Genomic DNA, 25,637 nt, shown 5'->3' on the forward strand with positions numbered 1-25,637 from the left:
AACGGATTCTATGAAGAACAAGAAACCAAATCTTAATGTGCAATAAAATTTACTATGTGGCAGTTATTTTTAGAATTGTAGTTACTCCTACAGAGAATATGGTAGTGATGAAATTAGAGTTCAGTTGATTTCGAGCTGCATATTACCGGAGTTCATTAATTCAAGAAGTGTCACAACCGAATAGACTCGGGTCAATTTGACAATAACATATCAATTTTAATGTTCATCTAAAGGAACAAGGGATTTTTTAGTAGACAGATCAATATTTTTCGGTAATTCTCGTCGCTTCTGCTACGCCCTTTGAAACGCTATCAAGAAAAAAAAGCTTGCAAATAATTAATTAGTTTAAAAGAGGCGGATGTACAGTGCTTGGCTCTATTTTTTCATTTCAAGAGAGAAACTTGTGATTAGTTTTCCCGTACAATTTTCTGCTCATCTAAATTTAAAAATACGTACTTTGTGGAATTTTTAAAAATTTACAATGTTTTTGCCATGTATTCAATTTGCAGAGCTTAGATCCTGCGCGGGGACCGAAACATACGATTAATTAGCGTACGGCACTGACAAAGAGAGTATATATCAGACCTTTAGATCACGGATTTTGTTGAAACTACCAGGGCTGTTTCTTTGCCACATCAAATCGGATTTTTAACGTTTAGATCCATTCATTGGGCCTTTCTTCGTTCGGTTCGATAGATGAGGTTGTCGGTTTTGAAATTTCAAATTTATACAAATCCCCTAAATGAATAGAAAATTGTCAGGGTCGAAGGCTGGCCAATTTGGCATGGAACGACCCATACTCCTAAGTGTATTCTGGCAGTTCAATTCCTAATTTTTATACAAATCAATGCATAAAACATTAGCGAAGTGTTAACTTTATAGAAATCGCAAAGGTGTACATATATTTGTTATTTTGAAAGTTCAATTTTAAAATGGTCACGTCTTGTTCAGGCTCTACGTTACATGGCTTTCATTCAATATGCATGATACTATAATTATTTCGAAGTTGCGTAATATTAATTTGATCGCAGTGCATTTTCATCTTCCGTGCGCCGAACTTACTTGGTTTTCTACTTTGTAGTATTCATATCCCATTTTTCGATGCGGCGAACAAGTGAACATTTTCTACGAATAGCGATCTTGAGGTGAAATACGATCCGATGATGCACCTCCACATAGAGCGTATTTCGGGAGAAAAATGTCCAACAGTGTGAATGTTTGGTTTCGATCAATATACGTCTGACCTCGAACTACTCTGTTTGGTCAGTTTAGAACATTATTATAATTAGGATGCACCAAATTTTTCTTTCCACTGTTTGTACATGTCGGCTATGTGCTTCGATGTAGGCTTAATTCGATCAAAGGCTATCTGGAGGTAGTTCAATTTACTAATGGTTCCATGATGAATTTTTCCAATTTCCCCGCGTACGATTTTGTTTTCCTCAAGCATTTGCCAAATCGGGCGTAACTGCATCATCCATGCTTCTTTGCATATCAACTTTAAGTCGGCGCAGGAGTAACCCTCGGTTTTTTGTACCAATTCGAAGAAGTCTTTGTCTTGGAGGAGGTCGACGTGGACGTATGATCGAAGAAATTCAAAACGACTCCTCACATCCGGAAGGTCAACGAGAATACGTTTCTCGAGTCGACGAAGAAGCGCGGCATCCAGTTCCCTGCGCCGAAATCAAACACCTCAGTTCAATTCTTCGAGACTGAACCGAAAATTGACTCACCAGGGCGAATTTGTGGCGGCCAGAAGTAGAATTCGATTCTTCGATGAAACAAGTCCGTCCATTCTGGCCAGCAGTTCCGCTCGAAAACGTCTGGCTGGGTCTGTGCAGTTCGAAGATGTCACATCCGCGTGACTACCAACCACCCAGTCAGCTTCGTCGATGAATATTACCGCTGGGGCATGATGTTCTGCCAGGTCGAAAAGGATCTGTGAAGTTCAAGGTTGAGCTAAAAGACTTAATTTTCACATGCACGAGCAAAACGAAGACCATATAAATGACCCTACGACACTGAAGATTTCTTCTTGGGTACTGGAGAAACTTGTTCAAATTTTTCAACTCTTCTGTATAAACTCATTTTGCTTTTTCACAAATTCTTAAAATTCTGCCAGATTCTATTTATTCAAAGAATGACTCATTTTCTCCGTGATTCAAGAAATTGAAAGAATGAAACAAAAACAGACATCAATTACCGAAAATCTGAGATTTTCCACTTGACAAAAAACAAAAATAAATAAATAAATTAGAACGATTTTATGTTTCGTCTCTTAAAGAGATGTCGGCAAAGTTTTCAACAAAAATCAAGAGGGTTCCTTTGCGCCACATCTTGAATATCTCTTGAGATTTTTATGGGAAAGGCCTGATCCGCCTCAGACCACCTTGCAAAAAAAAAAAAAAAAATGTATTCCACACGGGTATTATTGGACACAGGCTTTTCTGACACGGCCTTCTTCTATTAGGACGAATACGATCTTTTCCATTAAAATCTCAAGAGCTGTGTAATGCAGATAGTATTTTCGGCAAAATTAACACAATGCACTTACTCGAACTAGCTTTTCCGAGTCTCCTCTCCATTTGCTGACGATCGAAGTTGACGAAATGTTGAAAAATGTAATCTTGCACTCAGTGGCAACAGCTTTAGCCAGCATGGTTTTACCTACGTCGCATAAAACCAGAAAAGACAAAAATATCAGCCTTTAATTTGAGCAAAACGCTGGTTGTCCAAATAGATTGAACCCGGATTTCGCATAAATTTCATGCTTTGCACCTGCGAAGAAGGTTGTCGGTGAATGGTGGTCGAAGGTTAAAGGTCGTGTTTATTATTGGTTGATGGACAAAGGGAAGTTAGTTCCTAGCCAGCGAGCCACGAATTGGATATTAGATTTGGGACTTTGGCTTGGCGGTTTTCAAAACCTCCCCCGACACGTGATGATGATAATTTTAAAAGGGCGCTACCGGTTCCTGGAGGGCCGTACAAAAGGATTCCTTGCCATGGAGCTAGCTTGCCACCAAAAAGCTCGGGATATTTCATTGGGTACACCGTAGCCTCTTTCAGTAGACTCTTGCACTCCTTCAAGCCTTCGATGTCGTCCCAATGAACGTTCAAGTCCGTCATTACGATATCCTGTAAATTTATACGATTTACGACATTAATCAGAGGTCAGAGGTTTACCCTTTTCCTGGACACTAGCTCTACATGCAACAAAGATGCGGAGAAGTTAGGATTTAGGTTCACCCTGGATATCGTATCAGCCATATCCCTCCATTCTGTGCCGAGTTGGTACAAGTTACCAATTGGTTTCAGAATTCGTTCTTTGGCAAAGTGTGCGACCTCCTCGTTGACGGCTGATACATTAACGTGCTCTGCATTTCCGGAAGATTGGAAGACTGGAGTCACAGTGATACCCAAGTTTGGCTCATTGTCGGCCGCGGCTTGCACATTATTCACTTTCGGTAATGGTTTACCTTTAGCCAGCTCGGTCGGCCGCACGTCTGCTGGTTTCCGCAAGTTTCTGTTGATCTTCTCCTTCTTAATCCTGTGCAAGTAAATGTCTGCAGAGGTCGTGAAATTACGATGGTCCAGGTCAAGCTCTAGTTAACTTCCGAAGAAGTTTGTTAATCAATACTTAAATACTCTGTATCGAATCTTTACTGATATCGTCAAACGATTTTTCTGGAATTCTACCTTATAGCAGAGAAGGAATCTCACATTACATGACATGCTTGTAATTTCGTCGTATCACAAAACTTATCGCCACAGCGTAGGGACATCTCAATTTTTGATATCTGATTCACAATGTCTAAAAAAATTCGATAAATTTCTATTCATATTCGGTATTCCAGCCTTGAACGCTGTTCTCTTGACTAACCCATTCTGAGTTCAACATTCTGGAAATTTAAGCTCTGCTTGAAGTTTATAACTATACAAGAGTAACCTCAATCGATTTATTGGTTCACCACACATGAGTGTAAAAATATCTAACTTATCGCCAAACCTGATATAACTGTGCAGAAATAATCATCTTAACGATATAAAATTGAATATCTGCACTTTAAAACGCATCTTTTTCAAACTACTAAACAATATTAGGTTGTGCATTAAGGAGGCAAAGTACGTCTTTTTATGTTGAGCTATAGAGTAACGAATGTTGCAAGTACGCGAGGTGTAAAATGATCTCGCAGCCTTCATGTTGCACGCGATACTTTATATCATAAAATTACAGTTGACTAGTGTTATTTTTATTTTTTTTTTGATTTTCAAAGCGAAAGTGTATGCGCAAAGCACAAATTAGAGCAATTTTAATACATATATATATAATATATATATATATACACATGAAACTTCATTTTTGCACTTTGACGGTATGTAATGTATTATAAAATCATGGACAAAAAAGTGGGTGTGCTTCTTACTTTATGATTTCTCATGGGTTGTAAAAGTTTAAAAGATTAGAGGGGATAAATGTAGTAAGATGAAATGATGGTACTACAAGGGCGGAAATGCGTGGCAGAACCGAATAAGATTCGAATGTCCAGAGTATATACGGCGTGCATATAATTTGGGGTGAAAATAAGCGAACACTTTTACTTTTTGAAGTATATTTGCAAACGCACGTACCACATTGGCTGAAAATATTGATCGGTGAAAAAGTGTGTCATGTTCTTGTGCGACGAATGTATAAAACCCTACGGTATATTAATACAGAGTCGTGACGGCAATGTATGAATTTTCGATCGAAAAAACTATATCGTACTCACGGATTAATGTTGACAGCGTTATTGCAGGCTGTTGGCTCAATTTTTTTACATATCTTCGGGTATTTGTTGTACTTGGCGTAGTGGTAGTCAGAAAATTCAACGAGGACGGTGTCCAAATCGATGTTGTCGCAGACTTGATAGTCTCCCGAGAGTTGAGCCTCTTTGACCAGCGATTCGACCGTATCTATACATCTGTGTTAAAAAATGCATCACACATCAGCGCTACACGCTCGTATACAGGGTGGTCTGTTTTCGATGCCATGAATCAATATCTTGCTGAAATCGCCTACTTCCGCACTGACACAATGTATTATTACTGGCCTCGTTGAATTCATCTTGATATTCGTTACAAGTCATTTAGAACTGCAATGTTTTTTCCTTGTTTCAAATAAATGCCGTTCAAAAAATATCCGAAGCGGTAACGCGTAAAATTCAAATCATATTAACACCGTCTTTTCCATTCGTAGCCCCACAAGTTTCACATCTAACACTTCGAATTTCCAACAAATTAAAAAGGCCCCTTTGTTAAAATGGCGTATATACTAACGCTCAATATCTCTGTGACATGAATCGTGATCAGCGATTTTCTTTGAAATTAATAATTACATGACGGCGCTATTGTAGGCGATTATGGAATTGTTATTCAGCTGCAATCTATGCAATGAATTGGCAATCAGCAAGTTGATGAACGTCAAGCACATGATCTTCTTTCATTAAAATATGTATGTATCAGAATTTACGCTTCGTAACCCACCCTTGTTCCCGCAGAAACTCCGCGATCAGATACATCAGACTTCTCCGCCTCTCTTGGGAGCGTTTTTCCTCCTAAAAAATATTGTACTCAACTTTTTGCACGTGAGTTTTTCACTATATGTAGGTAACTCGCACATCACAGGGTAAAGGCGAAAACGTTGACGTCGTACGTGGGGAAACGATTGTAGTTGCAAGGAAATCGTGGTTTTTAATTATTGCGTCATGGTCATTTAGATTTTTCCCAACCCATGATTTTAACGTTTATTCTCAACAATGTTTGGGCCTAACAATCGGTAGAATTTTTAATTGGACAATTCTGAAGCTTGCACGTATTATGCCGAGCGGCGTATGAAAAGGAACAGATTTTCACGTTACGAGAGTTTGACTTTAATGCCTATGACTGAAAAGTTATAGCGCTTCATGGCAAAACACATTCGTTCGTTCGTCGATTTCAAATTTGTGTGCGGCGGCCAATTAAGAACAATCGATAAAGCTTCACCAATTTAAAGTGTATGAGAAACGAAAGTGACAGATAACAGAAACTATTCGTTTACGAATGTTTAACAACAAAGCTGAGATTGCATACCTTTTCTCTGGCTACGTGAGCTATTTTGCTGCTCGAGTAAGATGACAAATAGTCAGCCATTAGGTAAAATCGGGTTCACTCCGTTGCTGGGTGTCGGGTAAAGGATAATTAATAAAATTGATAAAACTGTGTACAAGTTGACTGTGGCTGCGGAGGATACTGCCAGGAGAACAAAATTGTTTTGGAGGAACGAACTTGTTTCCGTTACCACAGCGACAGGGAAGTTACCCCTACAATGAACAGAACGTTCGATCGTTACCTGCTACTTACATCTTTATTTATCATTCGGTAAACGTAGACTTTGAATACACAATTAGTGATTGGTAATTGTTGCCGATAATGGGCGAAGCTGTTCAAGCAAAGTATTCTTGAAACAATGCCAATGCGCGAGACTGCACAGTGGTACACGATGCAACCATTTGCTTCGTGTAGTTAATTAAGAAGATCCACCAACATAATATGTATGTATGTATGGACATACATATTGCATCGTACATACATATAATACATGAATGTGTGTCTAGTCCACTATTTCACTTAATACGCAGAAAGTTCTCCAAGCGTTGCCAATAACCTTGAGCAATAAGTGGTTGCGGGATATCTCTCTAGTTGCCTGAAATTCGTTTGGCTTCGAATCCAAGGTTTTGGCGATGAAGGAAGAAAAAATAGAAATAAAAAATGTAATTTAAGAAAAAATAGTAGAAATTACGTGTATCTGGTAACAGACTGTGAATTTTCAAACAGTTATTGTATTCTAGTTTTCAAACCGAGGGCGGTAGAGGCTCGATAAAATAGTCGGCAGTGCATTCCTCTGTTGGGAAAAACCCTAAATTTACTCTCAAGTTTAAGGGTAAATTCGCAGTCACTACTAGAGGGTTATCTAAAATTGAGCGTTAACCGTTAATTAGAACATATTTGGGGGTTGGAGGTTACCCTCAACATTAGAGGACTTATTCTCCTTGAAAACATTTCAGTGTAATCATTGAGCCTGAATCTAATCATTAAACTTGGGTATAAACTTGAAACTTGGATGTAATTGTTAAAGTACCGGGAAGCGTTGAGGGTTAACACCGAGAGCTGGGTTTTTTTTGTGGAAAGTTAATCTGATATTGCATACGACATGGGTATATTATTATACCTACGGATTCAAGCAGTAGGGTTTTGTAAAAAATTTTAATGTCGTATCATAGGAGGTATCGATTAAGATCGGAGGTCCCGATTTGAGATTTGTTCTATTAGTTTTTGCATGAAAGTATTAAATGGAAGACAGAATTTAGAAAAGCAGATTTTAAGTAAACGCCATCCTTGTCTGAGATACGATTTAATTTCCTATTTTTGAAGTACTAATTTGCCAAGAATTAATAATATAACGAAATTTTTGAGCCCTTGTCGAAAATGAAGATTTCATAACAGCAGTAGGAATGTAAATTTGAGAAAATAATTAAAATTTCAAGCAATAACAGAATGAATTTTTGGTATCCAAAAAGAAAAAAAGAGTTTTACATTTATTATGTTTTACTAGGTGTTTCTGAAAATTTTAGATTTCAGAAAATCGGCGCTTGAGAACCAGCAAATTAAATCATTACTCAGATAGAGATTCTTAATAAGATAAAAATAATCGAGCTCTATTTTCGACGAATACTATTATGTAAGAAAATTCTGGAGCAAATCTAAAATCTCGACATCGAATCGTGATTATTTCAAAGTGGTCAATAATTGCGCTATAATTGTACCTGTATTTTATGATTTTTCAAGCTTTCTGTCAAGGGAATATTGTTTCGACTACAATTACCTCAAGTCCTTTCAGTTGTACTTTCAAACCTTCGTTAAATCATACTTACGTATTTACAACTCTTCGACTGTACTATGGGTTTGCTCCACCCTGATCTTCGGAGTTGGGACAACTACCAGCCACCGGTTGGGCAGTTCTCGTAACTTCTTACTCTCGAGTAACTTTCACTCCTTTGGTTCTAAAAGTTTGCCATCGGGAAGAAGCAGGATTTTTCTGTGCGGACAGTTTTATAAGAACATGGGGCTGTTGGTATTTTATTTTCGGTCATCCCTCACTGAACCAGATCCTAACCTACCCTTGGTGTTTTGCCAAATGGTCTTTTCACTCTGCAGCAAGATCGCGGTTCCAGTTTTGATTGTCAATCGCCGACCCCAACGTCCGCAAGTATACCGCAAGATCATCACCACGTGTACGGGTTACGTGCGGAGCAATACGGTTATACGTACAGGTATACCCGATTCTGGGTAAATACACGAGGAGGCTGGTCCCGCCTGAGTCGTTGGTAGCTGGGGGTTCTAAAAGCTTGCGCCAAGCTCTTCGAGCTGGAAGGGTGGGAGTTGGAAGTGGGGGTCGGGGATAAGGGTGGTCTCCGAGTCGTGCCTTGGGGTGCACAGGTTGCGTTCGATCGACCCGGTCACTACGCAGCGTGCGGCGCTCACTGCGACAGTCGGCTTCGTTGGTCCGGCACCTCGCGTGGTCGGGCTGTGAACACTGATTGTGAATTTGCACCATTTCGCACACTGGGTACTGGTTCAGACCCAGTCTAGACCCGTCGGGCGCGATTGACTCGGTGAAGGGTGCGCCGTCGTCTTCTTCTCCATATTCTTCGACAACCCAACTCGGTGACCGGCTCGCCTGCAATTGTGCCGTTGAAACGATATGTTGATGATAATTTTTTCCTTTTGTTAATAATAAAGTGAACCGTTCATGCGTCGCGACGTGATTACTTTCAGTCGCGATTTATTGTCAGATAGGGATGCTTGTTGACCTTGGGAGTTTGAACGTCTGGTTCTTTTACTTTGTTCAATTTCATCGTTTCTGTACGGATGTAAGGTGTGCGTATAATAGTGTTGAATTATTCAAGTCGCTGTACGGAATATCAAGATCGGCACGTCAATGACACATGATATTCACGTGTACCACACGTAGGTATGCGATACATGTCCCTCTTATTTTGTTGTTAGTACAGAATCACACGTGATATATTGTTATCACTGATTATAACATAAAAGACTCGTGCGTTTTGACTGAATTTGTAAATATTTTCAGAGAACGAGTGATTCATACTTGAGAATTCTGAATCCAAGAGTCATCTGATAATTCTATAAAAAGTCCACGAATTTCGAATTCTCACGAAATGACACAGAAAAATGTTTCAACTTTCCAAAAACGATATCTACTGTAAAACGCACTTTAATTTGTTACTAAGTTATGTTTGAAATGTAGGAGGTGCAACAAGAAGACAATATACTTGTTTTATCGAACTATTTAAAAATAAATATGGAATGCAGTCAAGAAACTATGGAAAACACTGTATAGAATATTGATTGGTTTTCTTTTTACGAACCATGTGATATAGTTTCAGTTACGAATGCAACAACGTCGCGATACCGACTGATTGTGCAAATTGTATTTCACTTTTCGTTCACTCGTGATAAATTCAATCGACACGAACTTTGAAAAATTATACAGTTCGCAATGATTACGCTTGTGCGGTGTTTAAGGAAAGTTTGGAAAATTGACGAAAACGCTATATAAATGTACTTGCAGTTGCCTCTCATTCGCTCTGTGGTTATTATGGAACACTGCTATATATTAATAAGCACGGAAAAAGTATAGAAATTTTCGCGATTGCAAACTATTCTTATAAAATTTCAATGGTATCCGATGAACCATGTAGTCCGTATACTTTATAATAAACCTTTTAGCACTACCTTCGTCGTTCGAAAATGATTCGATTCATCTTATATTCAAACTCTGTAATCACAATATAAGTATTATTGCGATTTTTATTATTATCAAATTTGACATTTTTCTGTGTATGTGTAATTTGGTGAATTATCATTCTTATTGCAATCCATGTATGATATATTATATCGCATAATTTCAAATAGTCAGTTGCTTTCTTACTTTTTAGAGTGAATTATAGTTATCCTTTCGATTCCTGTTACGAAAATAGTTGTAAGATTATGGCTTGAGAAATTCCTCTTCAACGAAGCGGGGTGTTTGAGTTTCCATACTTAGACGTACTTATATCAAAACATGCGAGTCCATTTGAAAAATCCTCGAATATAATGAAGCTCGTGTGAAATTGATTCGTCCGATTGGCTGCTCAACAATCACTTACATTTAATTATTATAACTATTTGGAACAAAGATGATGCGGGAATTTATCACCTTCTGCAACGAAGTAGATTTCTTGGCAATTACCTAATTTGCGCATCAGTCAAACCCACGCTGCTGGTAACGATGACAAACGTGTCTTAATGCCTTGAATGTTAGGAGTCATGCTCCTGCGGCATCAGTGTGTGGCAAGAAGCTGTTCGACTGAAGAGTTTTCGCATCAGTTCTTCGGCTAGACGTAGCCGGACTTAACGTCGCGTTGTTAGAACGCTGAACGTTTAACAACAAGAGTTTTCCTCGACGTTGGGAGCGTTATTCGCAAATTTTTCCGTGACCCGAGTCAGGCCAACGGTCAACGGTCAAGGAAAAAGATTATCGCCATGGTGAATTCAATAACGCGACTGGCTGCAGCTGTATTGTCTATCGCTGCATTTCTAGTCTCTGAAGCAGGTGAGCTATTTCGTCGACACTCGACATAAATAACGCAAATATATTAGCGTAGCACTAATGCCCGCTAAAATCTCGCAGTCAAAAACATTTTTTTTTTTACCATTATTACTCTTACGATAAAATAAATGCTAAGAATGTGTCCGAAACACGTAAATTTTTAATGGGGAAATCCACCATTTTTGGGGCACGTGCTAGAGCTGAGATAAAATACTGAAAACATTTGGCAGATTTTTTTTTAATTACTTAAAGTTGATCTGGAGGCGGTCCGAAAACAATTTTGCACTATCCTGATATATATAAACAAAATGCGAATCATGTGACAATTCATCACATTTTCTCAGGTCAGCTGCATCGGCAGTCATTGTCACGTAATTCGTATGGAATTAAACTCGCAGTTTCTTTCGGTTTGAAAATAAGTTAGCTGGATGGTCAAAGCATTTACACATTTGACTGAACGTGTATTTCGTATCAGCAAAGCTCTTTATTTTCAAGGGCATACTTTCGTGCGAGGTTTTGGCGTGTCGATTGGCCGGGAAAAAAGTTAGATTAAATCTTCATTCTCGCTGTATAATACATTATTTTCAACAGCTAAGCATCCAGGCAAATTAATTAGCTTTTTCAATTCGAATGGGTTATTTTCTAAGACTCAAAGTTTCAAAATTATTATACAGAAAAGTCGGGTGTACTTTCGATATCGACAATTTATAAAGGTAATGCAACTTAACGGACTCTCGCCCGTTAATAATACGACGTAACTCTTGCGTGTAGAAAGTTATTTTAACAAAGTAGTCTTCCGAAGAGAAATTAGTACAAAACTTATAGCCGCACAATCCTCGTCACTTTTCATACAGTTGTATAAATGAACTTTGTTCACGAACGGATAAGTCCCTGTCAAAATAGCGACAACATAAAGCACTAGGTATTTTACCTCATGATATGTACACATTAAAAGCATACACAATTTACCGCAACCTTTCACGAATATATAGTCTACAACTCGGGCGGCGGGCGATGATAAAATTATAGCGGTAAAGTCGCGGCGTAAGTAATAACCGTTCGTGATTAACTAAATTGCAATTGATTTTCCATAAAACGCGATGTTCCGGTCCCATAACGAAATCTTCCAGCTGCTTCTTCCATCGATCGATAGCATCAAATAAAATCATGTAATCACGTCTGACCTAACGGAGTCCGTAAAAGTTGATGAAGATGAAAATTGACGTTCAATGATTTTCGCTTACAGACAATTATTCACCTTAAAGTTGAAACGCCAAGCTTATTTCAATACGTGCATACCGGCAACACTTTTTATTTCAAACTCACCCCTCGCTGCTCGTTTATCCCTTGTGTTTTCACCCACCGTTGCCAACGAGCTGGAAACTTGGCGAATACAGCAGGGTCAGTATCGTTTCAGATGCACTGGAAGAAAACTGCACCGACTTCCAGGGTGGCACAGTTAGACATGGCCTCCTCTACGTACCAGGTCCTGCGGTATGCAGCTTGTGCGTTTGCTACCATTCCGAGCCGATGTGGTGCAAGGCCATTTACTGCACCCCACCATACGTAAGTGAGCTCTGATACTACGCCACCTGTAACAACCGACAGAAACGTCATCATTTTTATTTAGCATAGTCGACAGGTTACCACCGCATTTCGTTGTAAACTTCTTTTCCTTTTTCGGAATGTCGCGATGTCGGAGGAATAGCGAATGTACTTGAGGGTTACTGAACTACAACGTAATTAAAGAACCATTACGTCCAAAATTAACTTTTAAAGTTACCAATTTAAAAAATAACAAAATTGATTTTAATCTATAAAATGCAATTGCTAAAACACCAAAAACAATGCGATAGTAGTTCCAAATTACAAACACCACCTGGTGAAAAAATAATGCGCAATTGTTGTTGGTACACGAAGGCGAGCGTGTATGATTCTTCTTATAGCTATACTTGTTAGCGAAGCCCTTTCGTGGTTTGTCGTGTCAAGATGAAGAGGATTAGGCCAAGGGTAATGTTTACACAATATGCAGAGGTTCTCTCGTCTCCACTCAAAGGGAACGACGATTTATATTTACGAACAGAGTTTTGAAGCGTGTGGAATCCGGCGAAACTGGTTTCGAAAAGCCAAAGCTTTACTGGATAATTCTCCACATCATTCGGAATCCCTAACATCTGATTTATAACTCCTTCATGAGTGGGTGTAATTTCTATCACATGTGTTCAATCCTACACGTAATTCAGACTACAGCTACTCGATCGACGCGTAAATTGAACTACTCAAAAATGTTCGTTCACGTAACTTTTTAAAAATATCCTTGGATACATTTTTTACTTTTATATTTTTTATCTTCAACTCTCTTAAATCTTCACTGAGACTTATAACTATAGTTTTTACTAATTATTCAATTGTGCCATGGTTAAAGTTGAAATTTACGTTTTGCAATATGCTGCAGTCTGCAGTGATCTCTCGGCAAAATTTTATTGTCAAAACACCTTTACATCCAATGAGTTTCAATTTGATTATTTATTCAGAGGAGTTTTACTACAGACCACGATTTCTCTGATCGCCAATTTTTTTTTTTTTCACCAGTTTGTGAACAGCTACTTTGCAAGGCTGGTAATTACCACCCAATATCAGAATTAGTCATTAATTTTTTTAAAGAATTTAGAAAAAAATGGCCAGTTGGACGTTATAGAAGCAGAGAACAATCAAATAAGATTCCAGTGTGTTTTGAAGCTTGTGAGACGCTTATTCCTTTCGAATTACTGGTAATTGAATCAACACTAGAATTAGAATGAAACTTAGAACACATCAGAGATCAAATCAGGACGTCTCGGCATTTAGTCAAATTCTGATGTGATCTGTATGATACTAATAGAGTACGATGCAATTAGAATGAAAACTAGTTATTTTTGCCAGTCTTCTTCTCACAGAGTCGATGTTATGAGAAAATTTTACAATGTAAATACTTGAACAACGCTGTCTGAAATAAATATTTGTAAAGTGAAGTCTACATCAATGTGGCAATTAGTTTTCTTCTCACACACACTTCGTTCTCTCTATAAAATACTTGGCAATTAACTTCTTGCTATTAATTACTCAATTATTTTTTCAAAGGTTTGTCGATATTCAAAGTTCCTTGAAATTATTGAAATAGCCAAGAAACTTTGTGAAAAACTCTATCTTTCACTATTCAACCGATCGTACGTACACAAGGTCTAAAAAAATAGCCCCTTTTAAGTGATTTGATAGTTTTACTTCCTCAGGGACAAGTAATAAACCAAGTTCAAAAGTACGGTAATGATTCATAAGGGTAAAAGGGTTTTGATCCTTACGAGGGTTTGTTTTATCACTTACTACGCTCGCTGTCGGTGTGCGACTAATCGGACGTGATAGCTCAAGTCGGACTGCTCTCACCTCCGTCTTTCTCGCGCGCTAATCGCTCGCTTTGCGCTTCTCCCTCTGCGCATGCGCGCTGCTCGCTTACTCCCCCCACTCCCCCCCCACCCAGCACACACACATGCCGCACAAACTTCACGCGCTCACCAGGTAATATGATTGTGGGAAGGTTGTTCGTATTAGATGCAATAGCACATATAGGCAACAGAAAACTTTTCTTTTCATCGTAACTCGGTAACACGATTGCTGCATCGTGGTTGGGTTGAATAAAGAGCTGTAAAAACAGTCTTTTTTCCAACAATTGCTTGGAAATTAAGCACGTTAGCGCATGCGCACAATTGAAATGCTATATTTTACACTCTCGGGCCTTGTTCGGCGCATGCTCACTTTCCAATAATGCAATTTTACGCATCGTGTCATTGAGTGTAAGTTAACTTAATCCAATAATAGGTAGTTGTTCTGGAAAATTTGGTCAACATACTTATAATATCGTATTTTATGCAATGAGTCACGGTAAACAACATACCATAAATTCTCTTTAGAATTTGCAGTGAGTGCAGCATTTTCCCCAGAGGCTTGACCTGCGAGGTGTAATTTGCGTGGTACGCGATGTTTAAAGCGATATGCTGAGAGGCTTTTTCTGCAATTATATCACGATGCCAGGCATAATTATTCAGAGGTTTTCTTTAGATTTGTGGATGTAAGCTGATAATGCAATAGACGCATTGCCGTAAAAAGAATGAAATTGAAAACATGTTCATTTCAATGTTGTAGTACTTTCAATAAATTTAGATTGCCTAATACGTTTTTTTCTCGTTATACTTTCACTCCTGGAGATTTATTCTAATACAATTAGTCTGATAGTTGAAAAAATTAGGAGGTGTAAAATTTCAGTTGTACCATCCTTCATCTACATTCCTGTTATTTTTTTTAAACGTATATTGTTTGGAACGTTACCGTTGCTACAATTTGCGGAAAAGTGGACCAATGTTCCAAATAACTGGCAAAAAACAAAAAAATCAGAACTCTGGGTACCGAAAATAATTGAAAACTAGTCCGATAATTAGTATATTTGATTCAGAAGTTTTCCGTAACACGTGAGGCAAACTGGTTACTAATAAGAAAAGTATGCATGTTGATACCAATGTATATAAGTTTATAAAATCGGCCTACCAGAGATTTGATTGACTGTATTCAAATATTGGGCAGGAAATTACAATTTCAATTTTTCTAACGATTACATATTAAAGTTATGGCTTGTACAATTGTAAGTAATATAAAAATTTTCAAATTTTGAAAATATGGGAATAGATGAGACTGACGTAATTTTGGTATTTCGTTATTAGTAAAAAGCTTCAAATTTTCAATCTGAAGGTAACAGAAATGTAAATTTTTTACGGCATAATTGTTATTTTGTCCTCATTGGCGACAAATTTTTTTGATTCAATCTAAAAAAATGTAAAGATATTGTAAAACGCTCGTACTGGCCTACAGGCGTTCTTTTGAAAGCTGGATGGAAATCTGCAAGTTGAGGGTTTCCAGTGAAATAATCATTCGCTGATTTTCTTCCCAAGATAAAGCCGTCAAAAACATCCCCTTCTATTTTCCAACTGTTTTTTTTACGCGTTCACACCCTCGATTCATTTGCGTCATTGATCAATGAAGTCCCGACTTGTGGCTATGCACAAATATCTTGATACAGTGCAAACGGGTGACCTTGTTGTGCGAATAAAATTACGTGATTGAATATCTAAATGAAAAACGTAGAATGTATAAAAGACATTCTGCCTAGCACCTCGCACGTGTACGTGATGGTTTTTAACGTTTTCGTAAACGAGAAGAATTCGGTTTGATGATTTTTGTTTTTTAACCTTATGAAAATTACAAGGAACGAAAATCAATTATGAGTCCTTTCTGAATAATAATTCCCAAGGAAAAATTTGTTCTCCAAAACACTTCAGTCAGGTAACCCTCGCATTAAAATACAACTTTATTATTTCACGTTTGACGCTTTTACGTGATAATCCGCCATACTTGTAGGAAAAATTGGAGAACGCCCTGAGGGTGTTGGTAAACTGGAATTGAAAATTAGGTCAAGTGGCATCCCCTTAACCTCGAGGTTACAATTAGCTGCGAACAGTGTTCGAACAAGCTTGAAAATTAATCAAGAAAATTAATCCCAACAGAAATGCAAGCGGTTTCGCGTCGGCGAGCGATGCTGTGAATTCGAGTGTTTGGACGGCACTGATGCTGACTGGAGCAGCCCCGATCTCATTATTGCATCCGGGGCTTCCAACTTAGACGAAGGAGTCTTGCTCTTCGTTGCAACGCTTCTGGCAGCCCTGATCGAGCCTTAACCGCTACAAATCGCATCGTTGGAAGTTTGATGATCGACGCGTTCGCTATTTCAGAGAACTCGATATTACAAGTACATAACGCATTGAGTGTATAAGCAGCAGCATCTTTTTTTCTTCGTTATGCTACCCGTGTTGTATTAATTTATCTTGGAAGCCATGCACCTGGAGTACGTCCTTTAAGGCTGTGAAAGAGAGTATAAATTATATAAATCTCGAGAAATGCGGAAGAAAGTGAAGGTTTATGTAGGCCAACGATGTAAATCAACTTTTTCGTCTACTAATTTCCGTAACAGTATAATCGTTGGAATTTTCGATAGATTACGTTGAGTAATTTCCCAATACACTCATCTAAATTAAACCAATTTTTTATTACGGGTTCAAACCAACTGCTGCGTAAAAGAATATCGATAATAACTCATACGTGATGGATTGTAAAAGTTTGTAATCTGAGTTTGTGCAATAACTATTTCCATTGCATTACTTACAACTGTTCCAAAGTTTGAAATTCCTAACTTTTGATCATCCGCAGAATCGCGTACTCCAAAATATTGCTCAGGTACGTCAGTAAAACTGCGAGTTTGCTGTAAAAATTTAAATCATAAAAATAGGCACTTCGATTCTCTATAGAAACACGCCAGTAAACCATATCCTCTCGAAAAATTTATTGTGAAATTGAGGAATATGTGGAAAACCATGTCCGTACTTTTGGCAGCACATTGCCGAAGGCTAGAATTTGAAGTATGGTTTCCGGGGTTTACGGGTCCGTTGGTTGTCAAGGCGAAGTGGTAAATAGAAATCTTCTATGTTTTAAGATCTCCGAGAGCTGCCATCCGAACCTGAAAGTATCGCATATCTTAGACAGCATCCCCCGCATGTGACTGTTTACATCGTATGGGTCGCATCTCGATATTTGAAGAATCGCTTTTATATCGCCAGTCAAACATCACTGCGGACAAGAAATTCGTTGACGTCTTATTCGAGATGAACATTTTATACTGTGGAAAATGCAGTGCTTGGTTTTATATGTATTGAATGAAAATACACCAATCTGCACTGATGGGCTCAATAACTTTTGTTTTACAAGGATGAAGATGTCCGAGCCAATTTACGAGTTTCAATATTCGAATTTTTATCTGCAAGGCAGAATAAATCAGGTCTTTTGAAAGCTTCGCTTTGGTGCGATTCGATAGCTTTTGGACAAACGTAATATGCTTGGAGTTTGATAATTCACAACCCGTTCGTAATTACCTGTAAGAGTAGATGAATAGTATTTTTTATATTTGAGATATAAGCACGACGCTTGTAGGTTCTTTTCAGAACAGGATGAAAGTTTGGTAACATCGCGGTTATACAAAGTATGTTTTATCTCTGAGGGTTCATAATTGAGCGGTGTCGCGACAAAACGGTGCAAGTGCTATCGTTATGATCTTTCGGGAGAGCAAAAAAGAAAACTGTTGAAAAATTTGTTTAATTAATTTAAAAGAAAAAATCAAAACAGTACTTTCCAGAGTTTTTCAAGCTCTTTCAAGTGGCCTGCACCCCGATCCTATAGATATACAGCAATTCACCTTCGAGGAAATGACTTGCGAAAATATGTTGTTTTTTTTTCAACTTTGGATTCTGATTAAGAACACACTTGCGATACGAGCATTATGAAACAGTTATGAATCCGAAGGTTGAACCTTAACGAATAAAATCCGTTGTTGTATTTTCAAATTTGTACAAATTTTCAAGTATTACATAGCAAAATGATGGGCTAGGGAGGGATCGACAACGGTGTAAGTGCCAAAATGAATATAGTTTGCTAGCAAAATTGTCAAATTTTACTGAAAAACGGTAGAACAGCGCAAAAAATCAAAATCAAATAAATAAATTTGATCGATGTAAATCCTGATAGTACAATCTGGTCTGCGGAGGCATGAAAAACCATATCGGCGAGGTCCTTTTTTGCGAACTTTGAACTGAGAAACACCGATTTGTATCTGTTTGGTAAATTTATTTTTAATCATCGCCTGAAGTAGAGAAAAAAAGTTGGCACGAATCACGGTCTTATACTGGCATGAAAAAAATAGATTTTCGCAAGTCATCTCTCGGAGACAGATTGCAATGTTGAATCAAAGTTCGGGCCGTTTGAAAGAGTTTGAATAAATCTAAAAAGTACTTTTCGATTACTGTTTTAAATTAATCGATGCAATTTTGAGAAAGTGTTTTGCTCTCCTGAAAAATCATAACGATGGTATTTACATAGTTTTCCCATATATACCAACTTTTTATAATTACGCGAATAAATTTTTGCTAGCCATATCGTTTGGCAGGGACGTGTGTATTTGGATTTTTGCAAATTGTATTTAAAAAAATGACGTATTTTTGGTATTTTGGCACTTGCACCGTTTTGGCGTGCCGCCCTTCAACTACAGCATTCAGAGTATTAGTAGATCCTTTTTAAGATACTTGGTGTTTCATTCGATATGGAAAAACGGATGTATGATCGCAAAAAAATCTTTTCATCCCTGCAAAAGTTACTAAATCTTAACCGAAACGTTATAGCAATAGATAAATCTATGTAACCTAAACGTAGGCAGGATGGAACTGAAATTAGAAAGCAATTTCGTTGGATCATTTATATAAATAGTGATAAGAAAATGACGTTATACTTAAACTCGGAGTTATTTTTATTAATTCTCTTTTTAATTGGAAAACCCACGTTTCTTTTCGATTTTTTTGGAGACATATCTTTCCGAAAGATTCTCAAAAATCACGAGAATTCGTGGGAAATATCGAGTAGGTATAAAAATCTGACGAGAGAAAATTCGAAATTTTTCAATAGTTGCTAATAATAGTTAATTTTGTCACATTTTCATCGTGTGACAAATTCGCATGAAACATAATCGTGAGAAACTAGAAGTGAAGCCACCTCGATTGACACTCCGAAAAAATACGGTATTCTTTTTATATTTTTTGAAACTAAGAGCGTTTGCAAAGAAATTGGCGAGCCATATGAATCTTTGATGTGTCAGAATAGTCCTCAAAAATTGGTAAATTTTTCGTTTTTCCCACATATATTGTAAACTACTGAACGTAGAAGCAAAGTTTGATTGACGGGAAAACTTGCCATTATTTGACGGCTATTTTGATCCATTATATGATCGCAAATTTTTTGCACATGCGCTTATTTAGTCGAGTAGCTCTGCAACATATAAAAAGAATAGTACCTCGTGTTTCGAAGCGAAGTAAGTGTGAGAAATGAGGAATGTTTTGTAATAAAAATTCTCTCGACTTGTTATTATTCGGTCAATGCTACAAATTTAAGAAAAATAATAAAAACAACGTGTCGGTGACTCATGTGCGTCGAATTAAGATCTAAAGCTGGAGCCAGTGCACACGAGTTTCAAACAATAAAACATATATACAGGTAATACACTCGAAAAAAGATTGATGGTAAAGCGTAATCAATTTGCCGTGAGATCGATATCACATCCATATTTTCAATAAAAACCGAAAAGAATGTATGCCCCCATACTTATCTGACGTATTAAGATCTAATTATTTATAGGTCAAAAAACAGAAAACCTATTAGGTTCAAAAAATATGCAAATATGGAACATTTCGTGTAAAATTGACCTGCAGTTTTGACTTCCCGTTTTTCTTATTTTGCTGACACTTTTTCCGTTGATACTAGCATCTCCTAAACTCCCATTTTACCTTTTTTTTATGGAATACTTCTTTGCAATTTTAAAAGTGGAACGTTTTTTCACAACTTTCGACAGTTATTGGTCGTAGAGGATTTTTTAGAAAAAAGTAAAAACATTAATTCAAGTGCTTTTGAAATTTTTGGGAGACACTAAAAGATCAGGATTAGGACCTGGTCTAGTTGACATGGAATGTCCCATATGCATATCGGTGTAAAAAACTATAGCGCGAAACCGGGCAAATAATTGAAAAGAAGAAATGATAAAAGTTGTAAGTGCCATTTACATAATAACAATAATAATAACCGAGCGATAAATAACCACGCAGTGAAGAAAAAACAGTTTTGGTTGTTATCTTTTTTTTAGTTTTTGGTTTGCAGGTACTTACAGTTTTTTCAAATCTACCTCTTCAATTTGTAGACGTAATCCATATTATCGTTTCGTCATTCCAATCGACAAGAGCCAGTATCAAGATACGTTAAATCCATCCATTCGAATAAGAATTTATGTCTGTAATCACATATCATTGAAAACATGTATATAATAACTTTTGCATAAATATCAAGTCGGTTTTTGCTCTTTATGAAAACTTGTCCGTACGAAACGCAGATAAAAAAAGACGCATAAACCAGACATGCGTTATATAAATAATTTTTTTATCATCACAAGCGATCATCGTAAGCATGAAAATGCTTGCGAAGTATCAGCTAGAAATTACTGAAATAAATGGTTTCTTGAATACTTCTTAGCGAATTGACGTCTTTTTAGATGTAAGGTACGTAATATTATCGAATGTTGAAAGTAGGGTGAATTTTAAGCAGTTTAAAAATAATTTCTGCATCAACTTATGTTTCTCTATGTTTTGTCGCGTTGACTTTTGACGTAAGATAATATTTAATATCAAACCATATTTCATTCCACGCTATCGCATGCTATAATATCACATTTTGCATCGATACATTTTTTCCCAATTCTTCTCGCAAACAATTTGAAAGATGCAAAAATAAATTACTTAAAAAAATTATACCGCCTCGCATTGCACAAATCAAAATTTCGTACATCGTTGTTGCAGATTTGTATGGAATGAAAAAAGGAATATGTGAAATTAGTTATTGTTAGGATAAAGTAATTTCAGAACATGAGACAAATTTGAAGAGCGCTGCTTTTAAAATGAATGCAAAATTTTGAGATCTTGATTTCAAACCTGATGAACAACTTCTTACTAAAAAATTTTAACAAGCTTGTAATACCAATTCTTGGAATATTATTGCGATATTTTGTCTCTTCTGTTCATCCTTGTTAATTGTGTAAGTAAATTTTGGGAAAAGCAAAATCTATTCAAGTGAGTTGGGCGTTTAAAAACGCTTGTATTTTTAACGGGATAACTACTTTAAAGATTTTATATGAAATTCTGACGTATAAAAACTTTATGGAAAACGTTTGGATGTTTTGACAAAAGTCGTGTTTCAAGTTTATCTGAAAACTTGTTTTCAATGTATTTTCAGAAGCAAGCTTTCACCGGAAATCAAATCAATATAGTGATATATTACCACGATTTCATATTGTTCGGATTACTTCAGCCCAACTCATATCGACTGAAAATCAAAGCTTTTTCGCTATTCCTTAGATTCATACTTAGAAGTCTTATTAATTGACCAATTTCTCCTAGGCTTACATTTTTAACTAATATTTATACACGTATAAATTTATTATTCTATCAATGTAAATATAAAAATAATAATAACATTATGTAATATGCACAGGAATGTAATAACATGTTAAAACATGAACTATTAAGTTTGATTGAGATTTGTTGAGGATCATCAAGGGGCCTTTTATGTATAAATAAACATTCTAAATTCATTGTATTATATTCAGTGATCTGAAATTAAAACAAAGCGTGCTAATTAAGGTACAATAACTTGCGAACAAATTGAACAGCTTCGAAAGTTTAACTATGCAAATGGATGATATTTTTCCATTACTTATAGTGCGCATTTTCAACTGTCAATTTGAAGGATACGGGCAATAATATAATTTACATTAGCTGTATAATAAAAAAAAAAAATATACATTGACGAAAACTTCTCCGGCGTTCGTATTAATTTTTTATCCAACCAGTCTCATACAAGTCCTCACGTCGTTGACCAAAAATCGGAATCTGGGTTCTCACCTCATCAACAACTGTCATGTCTGAAGAGAATGAAAAGTGAGAATGAGCTGTTAATTGAACGGCTGTCGAACGATTGAAACAAGTTCTTTAATTTCGATGAAACGAATTCGTCACCAATATCAGCAACAATCATATCTTCCGCGAACTCCAACTCCTTGAGCACTCTTCCCCAGGGATCCGTCAGCTGCGTGTGGCCATAAGATTCGTACCCGAAACCGTCTACTTTGGCCGAAGATACACCGGCAACGTAAAGCTGGGCGTCATTGGCACGGGCTCGTTGGAGAAGAGACCAATGCAACGGTCCGGTTACGGTCGATTCAAAAGCACCGGGGTAAAACATCAATTGACACCCTGTCGATGGATGAACAGCAGAGAAACTGTGAGTGTAGGGGAGGGTGTGCGGTAAGGTGCTTTAATTGTGAATCGGATTACCTAAATTACGGTAAAGACGAGCCAACTCTTCGAACCGGATGTCGTGACAGATTCCTAAACCGATTTTCCAGCCTTTGACTCGAAACGTGAGTAGCTCATTGCCAGCTGTGATGGTGTCACTTTCTTTGAATGATATTTTTCCTTCAACGTCTACGTCGAACAAATGCATCTGTGTAAAGTTATATCGCATGATAATAATGTCGTCACTGCTGATTGGAAACTATGTGTACAACTGACTATTTCATGCTAATTTAACTCAATTCAAGTCAATTCGCTCAGCACTCTTCAGATCTAATTAGCCCACATATTTTTGTACATAGAGTCAGTAAATTTTCATATTGGTGTAGACTTTGAAGGCGTTCAAAATAGTATTCGGGGTATTCCACCTGGAAAAATCTAACCTTCTCGCAACTTGTTCAAGCTTTGCGAAGTGTTTTCATTAGTTTATAAAAGTATAATGTGTGATTATTTGTACATTTTTATTTAAAGAAGTTTGGACGTTAGCAGCCGATAAAATAAATTTAAAAATTACCATCTTCAAATAACTTACCCACGTTTAAACAAGCATAATTTATCGTTACCTGACACAGAAATTTAGAGATATTTTTTTCGGTATTGGCTAAATGAGACTTTTTCCCGAAGCTTCAAAAATCATACGTAAACGATACTTCAGTGTGAAAATCTAATCAAAAAATATGATCGCATTTTAGAGTCGGGGCAATAGTATAAAAACAAAAAAAAATCATCGTGATTGCAAGGAATGCCTCATGTATCTAATATAGTGCAGTTTACGTGAATTAAATCATCTTGCATCTAATGACAATTTTTTATTCTATTGTAATAATATTACTATTGCAATCGATGTTCCGCTTCGATGTTTATTATTGACAAATACCTTTCTGTATTTCCCGATGAATGTTCCGTTGGAATCCCAGACCGTACAAGTGTTGAACAATTGCTCCCCATCTCTTTCCGGGATCGAACCACCGATCAAACAAATTTCATTCGTTTTAGCTGCAGCTGATAAAGCGAGGCTTGTCTCACCCGCGGGAATATTTTCAGCGAAATTTCGAAAATGTACTATTTTGTGAAATAAAATGATATTAGGTATGTGATTTTTGTGAAAGCAAAACCGAAACATAATTAGATTTTTTCACCGTTTCCATTATGAGATTCGCCAAGCATTTAAGAATATATCACGTGTGTAAGGGACACCATATTATTCACCTGTACCTACCTAACATGATTATGCATATGCTTCGTTTAAATTTAATACTTTTTGATAAACATACGACTGAATTTTTTTTTACCTAATAGGACAGCATTATTGCAAAATTTTTTTTTTTTCAATTTAGTATTAATTCGAACTTATAGAAAAAAACTGAATTCACAATTAGAGTGATTTTATTAATCGTTTATATACCCATTTCCGTATCTGAAAACTAGGGAATCTGCAATTAATTTACTATGAGTGCAAAATTTTTCCGTAAGTTGAATTCGGCATGAGACAATTGCGTCGTATACTCAACGGCGAGTTGAATCTGTATAAGCGATCGTCACACCTGAAGTTGAGAAGTGAAAATAGGATTTTAATTCAAACGTGGCTAAAAACCGTCAAAATAGGTTTCAGCCTTAATTTTCTGTATTAATCGACCGTAATATCCGATGTAATACCGCTGACTGTGAATAAATTTACCAATTATACAATATTAATACTTGTAGCCTGTGCTAAGAAAAAAAACAAAATCACCATTCTCACGAACATACTATACGTGATAAGTTATTCACGGATTATCAATATTTGTGTGTAATCGATATTTTTAAAAACAGATCGAGTAGATTTTACCAGTTCCATAAGGTGAGTTGAAGCACTCTGGCAGTGCAACGACGTCGGCATCGCGTTGTTTTGCTTGTTCGACAAAGGAGATTGCTCGGGAAATGTTTATTGCTTTATCGTCGGTTACGGCAAGTTGTACCAGGGCCAATCGGAGAGCTTCAATCAATTTTTTTTTCTGTATATTCAAGTAATTAGTGACCCACAGTTAGAAATTGTATTAATAAAATCAACACCTACTTGTCATCGCTTTACTTGGCGCTATTCCTCAGTGCCACGTTGTAAAAAAATGAAGGCGATACGACGGCAGCTTGACAGATGAAATTCGTTTATATTTTTTTTTTTTTTTTGTCAAGTTGGATTTTCACGGGCGTCTAATTGGCCCGACGGCAAATTTACGCTGCAACAAATGCATTGATAATACGTTGAAAGTGAGTACCGACGCGACGCAACGGCAAAATGCCGTACGTCAAAATACGTGGTTGAGTCAGTGGTTCTCAGATGCGTTTTCAACGTAAGAATTAAAAAATGCACGATTTTTAATGGGAAGTAACGAAATGAATCACAAATATATGCAAAATTTGCAAAATTTGCATTGGTTATCACTGTACGTACATACAAGCGATTTTCCATATGCGACGAATAAACCGATCGCATCATTATATTACACAATAATACTCAAAACACTTCAACTAATGTTGGTAACAGAAGTTAGTTGGAAATACTTGATCCGCGAATCGAAATCCGAGACGCAACTCGCAGGAAGGTCACCTTCCGCAAGACCCGATTTTCCAGAATGTTAGAAAAAAAATCACAACGGAAGATTATCGGGCCATTTTCTTGGCACAGAACGCTTGTGACTAGTCAAAACTCTGCCCGAGAGCAATTTCAACCTGTTAATAACATGTTCAGCAAACTGCAGCGTAATAATTACACTCGATATTTGAAGCCCGTTAACACTTTTCGTGTTACAGTTGGCTGCCTAAACGGATTGAGTTAAACTTGCTAACAATGCAACTACGCACTGACAGAAAGTCAGCCGCACCACAAACAATAACAA

General features: G+C 37.0%; 2 protein-coding genes and 1 long non-coding RNA gene across 14 annotated transcripts; 1 reads left to right on the plus strand and 2 right to left on the minus strand.

The window, feature by feature from the left end:
* Window positions 1-296: 296 nt before the first annotated feature.
* LOC124303051 (katanin p60 ATPase-containing subunit A-like 2) lies at window positions 297-12,154 on the minus strand. 10 transcript variants are annotated; one of them, XM_046759780.1, is made up of 10 exons: window positions 8,196-8,537; window positions 7,901-8,113; window positions 6,109-6,194; window positions 5,524-5,594; window positions 4,770-4,961; window positions 3,247-3,547; window positions 2,967-3,135; window positions 2,555-2,667; window positions 1,734-1,939; window positions 860-1,673 (listed from the first exon to the last, which is right to left on the minus strand). In XM_046759780.1, the coding sequence occupies exons 3-10, from the start codon at window positions 6,166-6,168 to the stop codon at window positions 1,286-1,288; spliced, it is 1,500 nt and encodes a 499-aa protein (XP_046615736.1). In that variant the 5' UTR covers window positions 6,169-6,194; window positions 7,901-8,113; window positions 8,196-8,537; the 3' UTR covers window positions 860-1,285. The 10 variants fall into 10 exon arrangements, 9 of the variants coding, with proteins under 9 accessions (XP_046615736.1, XP_046615738.1, XP_046615737.1 ...); XM_046759782.1 differs by lacking the exon at window positions 6,109-6,194 and adding an exon at window positions 6,379-6,736; XM_046759781.1 differs by lacking the exon at window positions 6,109-6,194 and adding an exon at window positions 6,379-6,736 and having other exon boundaries at window positions 7,842-8,113.
* On the plus strand, window positions 8,748-13,706 carry LOC124303071 (uncharacterized). Its single transcript, XR_006907822.1, has 3 exons — window positions 8,748-9,049; window positions 10,403-10,693; window positions 12,097-13,706. It is a non-coding gene; the product is annotated as an uncharacterized LOC124303071 (long non-coding RNA).
* Window positions 13,707-17,096: 3,390 nt separating this feature from the next.
* On the minus strand, window positions 17,097-25,113 carry LOC124303063 (omega-amidase NIT2-like). Of its 3 annotated transcripts, XM_046759818.1 has the most exons (7): window positions 24,818-25,112; window positions 24,590-24,736; window positions 23,639-23,823; window positions 22,744-22,912; window positions 22,426-22,662; window positions 22,212-22,331; window positions 17,097-17,285 (listed from the first exon to the last, which is right to left on the minus strand). In XM_046759818.1, the coding sequence occupies exons 1-6, from the start codon at window positions 24,822-24,824 to the stop codon at window positions 22,240-22,242; spliced, it is 837 nt and encodes a 278-aa protein (XP_046615774.1). In that variant the 5' UTR covers window positions 24,825-25,112; the 3' UTR covers window positions 17,097-17,285; window positions 22,212-22,239. The 3 variants fall into 3 exon arrangements, with proteins under 3 accessions (XP_046615774.1, XP_046615776.1, XP_046615773.1); XM_046759820.1 differs by lacking the exon at window positions 17,097-17,285 and having other exon boundaries at window positions 20,167-22,331; window positions 23,639-23,763; window positions 24,818-25,113; XM_046759817.1 differs by lacking the exon at window positions 17,097-17,285 and having other exon boundaries at window positions 20,167-22,331.
* Between the last annotated feature and the right edge of the window lie 524 nt (window positions 25,114-25,637).

This window comes from Neodiprion virginianus, chromosome 4 (assembly GCF_021901495.1).
Source record: "Neodiprion virginianus isolate iyNeoVirg1 chromosome 4, iyNeoVirg1.1, whole genome shotgun sequence".
NCBI classification, from domain to species: domain Eukaryota; kingdom Metazoa; phylum Arthropoda; class Insecta; order Hymenoptera; family Diprionidae; genus Neodiprion; species Neodiprion virginianus.

Bases quoted from the DNA above. Each gene is read 5' to 3' on its own strand.
- LOC124303051 (XM_046759780.1), bottom strand. From the start codon at position 6,168: ATGGCTGACTATTTGTCATCTTACTCGAGCAGCAAAATAGCTCACGTA. The intron at 2,668-2,966 runs GTAGCGCCCTTT...TATGCGACGTAG, and splicing joins GTACGGCCCTCCAGGAACCG to GTAAAACCATGCTGGCTAAA. The intron at 1,674-1,733 runs GTGAGTCAATTT...ATTTCGGCGCAG, and splicing joins GCCGCCACAAATTCGCCCTG to GGAACTGGATGCCGCGCTTC.
- LOC124303063 (XM_046759818.1), bottom strand. The intron at 22,913-23,638 runs GTATTTGTCAAT...AACTTTACACAG, and splicing joins TCATCGGGAAATACAGAAAG to ATGCATTTGTTCGACGTAGA. The intron at 22,663-22,743 runs GTAATCCGATTC...ATCCATCGACAG, and splicing joins TCGTCTTTACCGTAATTTAG to GGTGTCAATTGATGTTTTAC.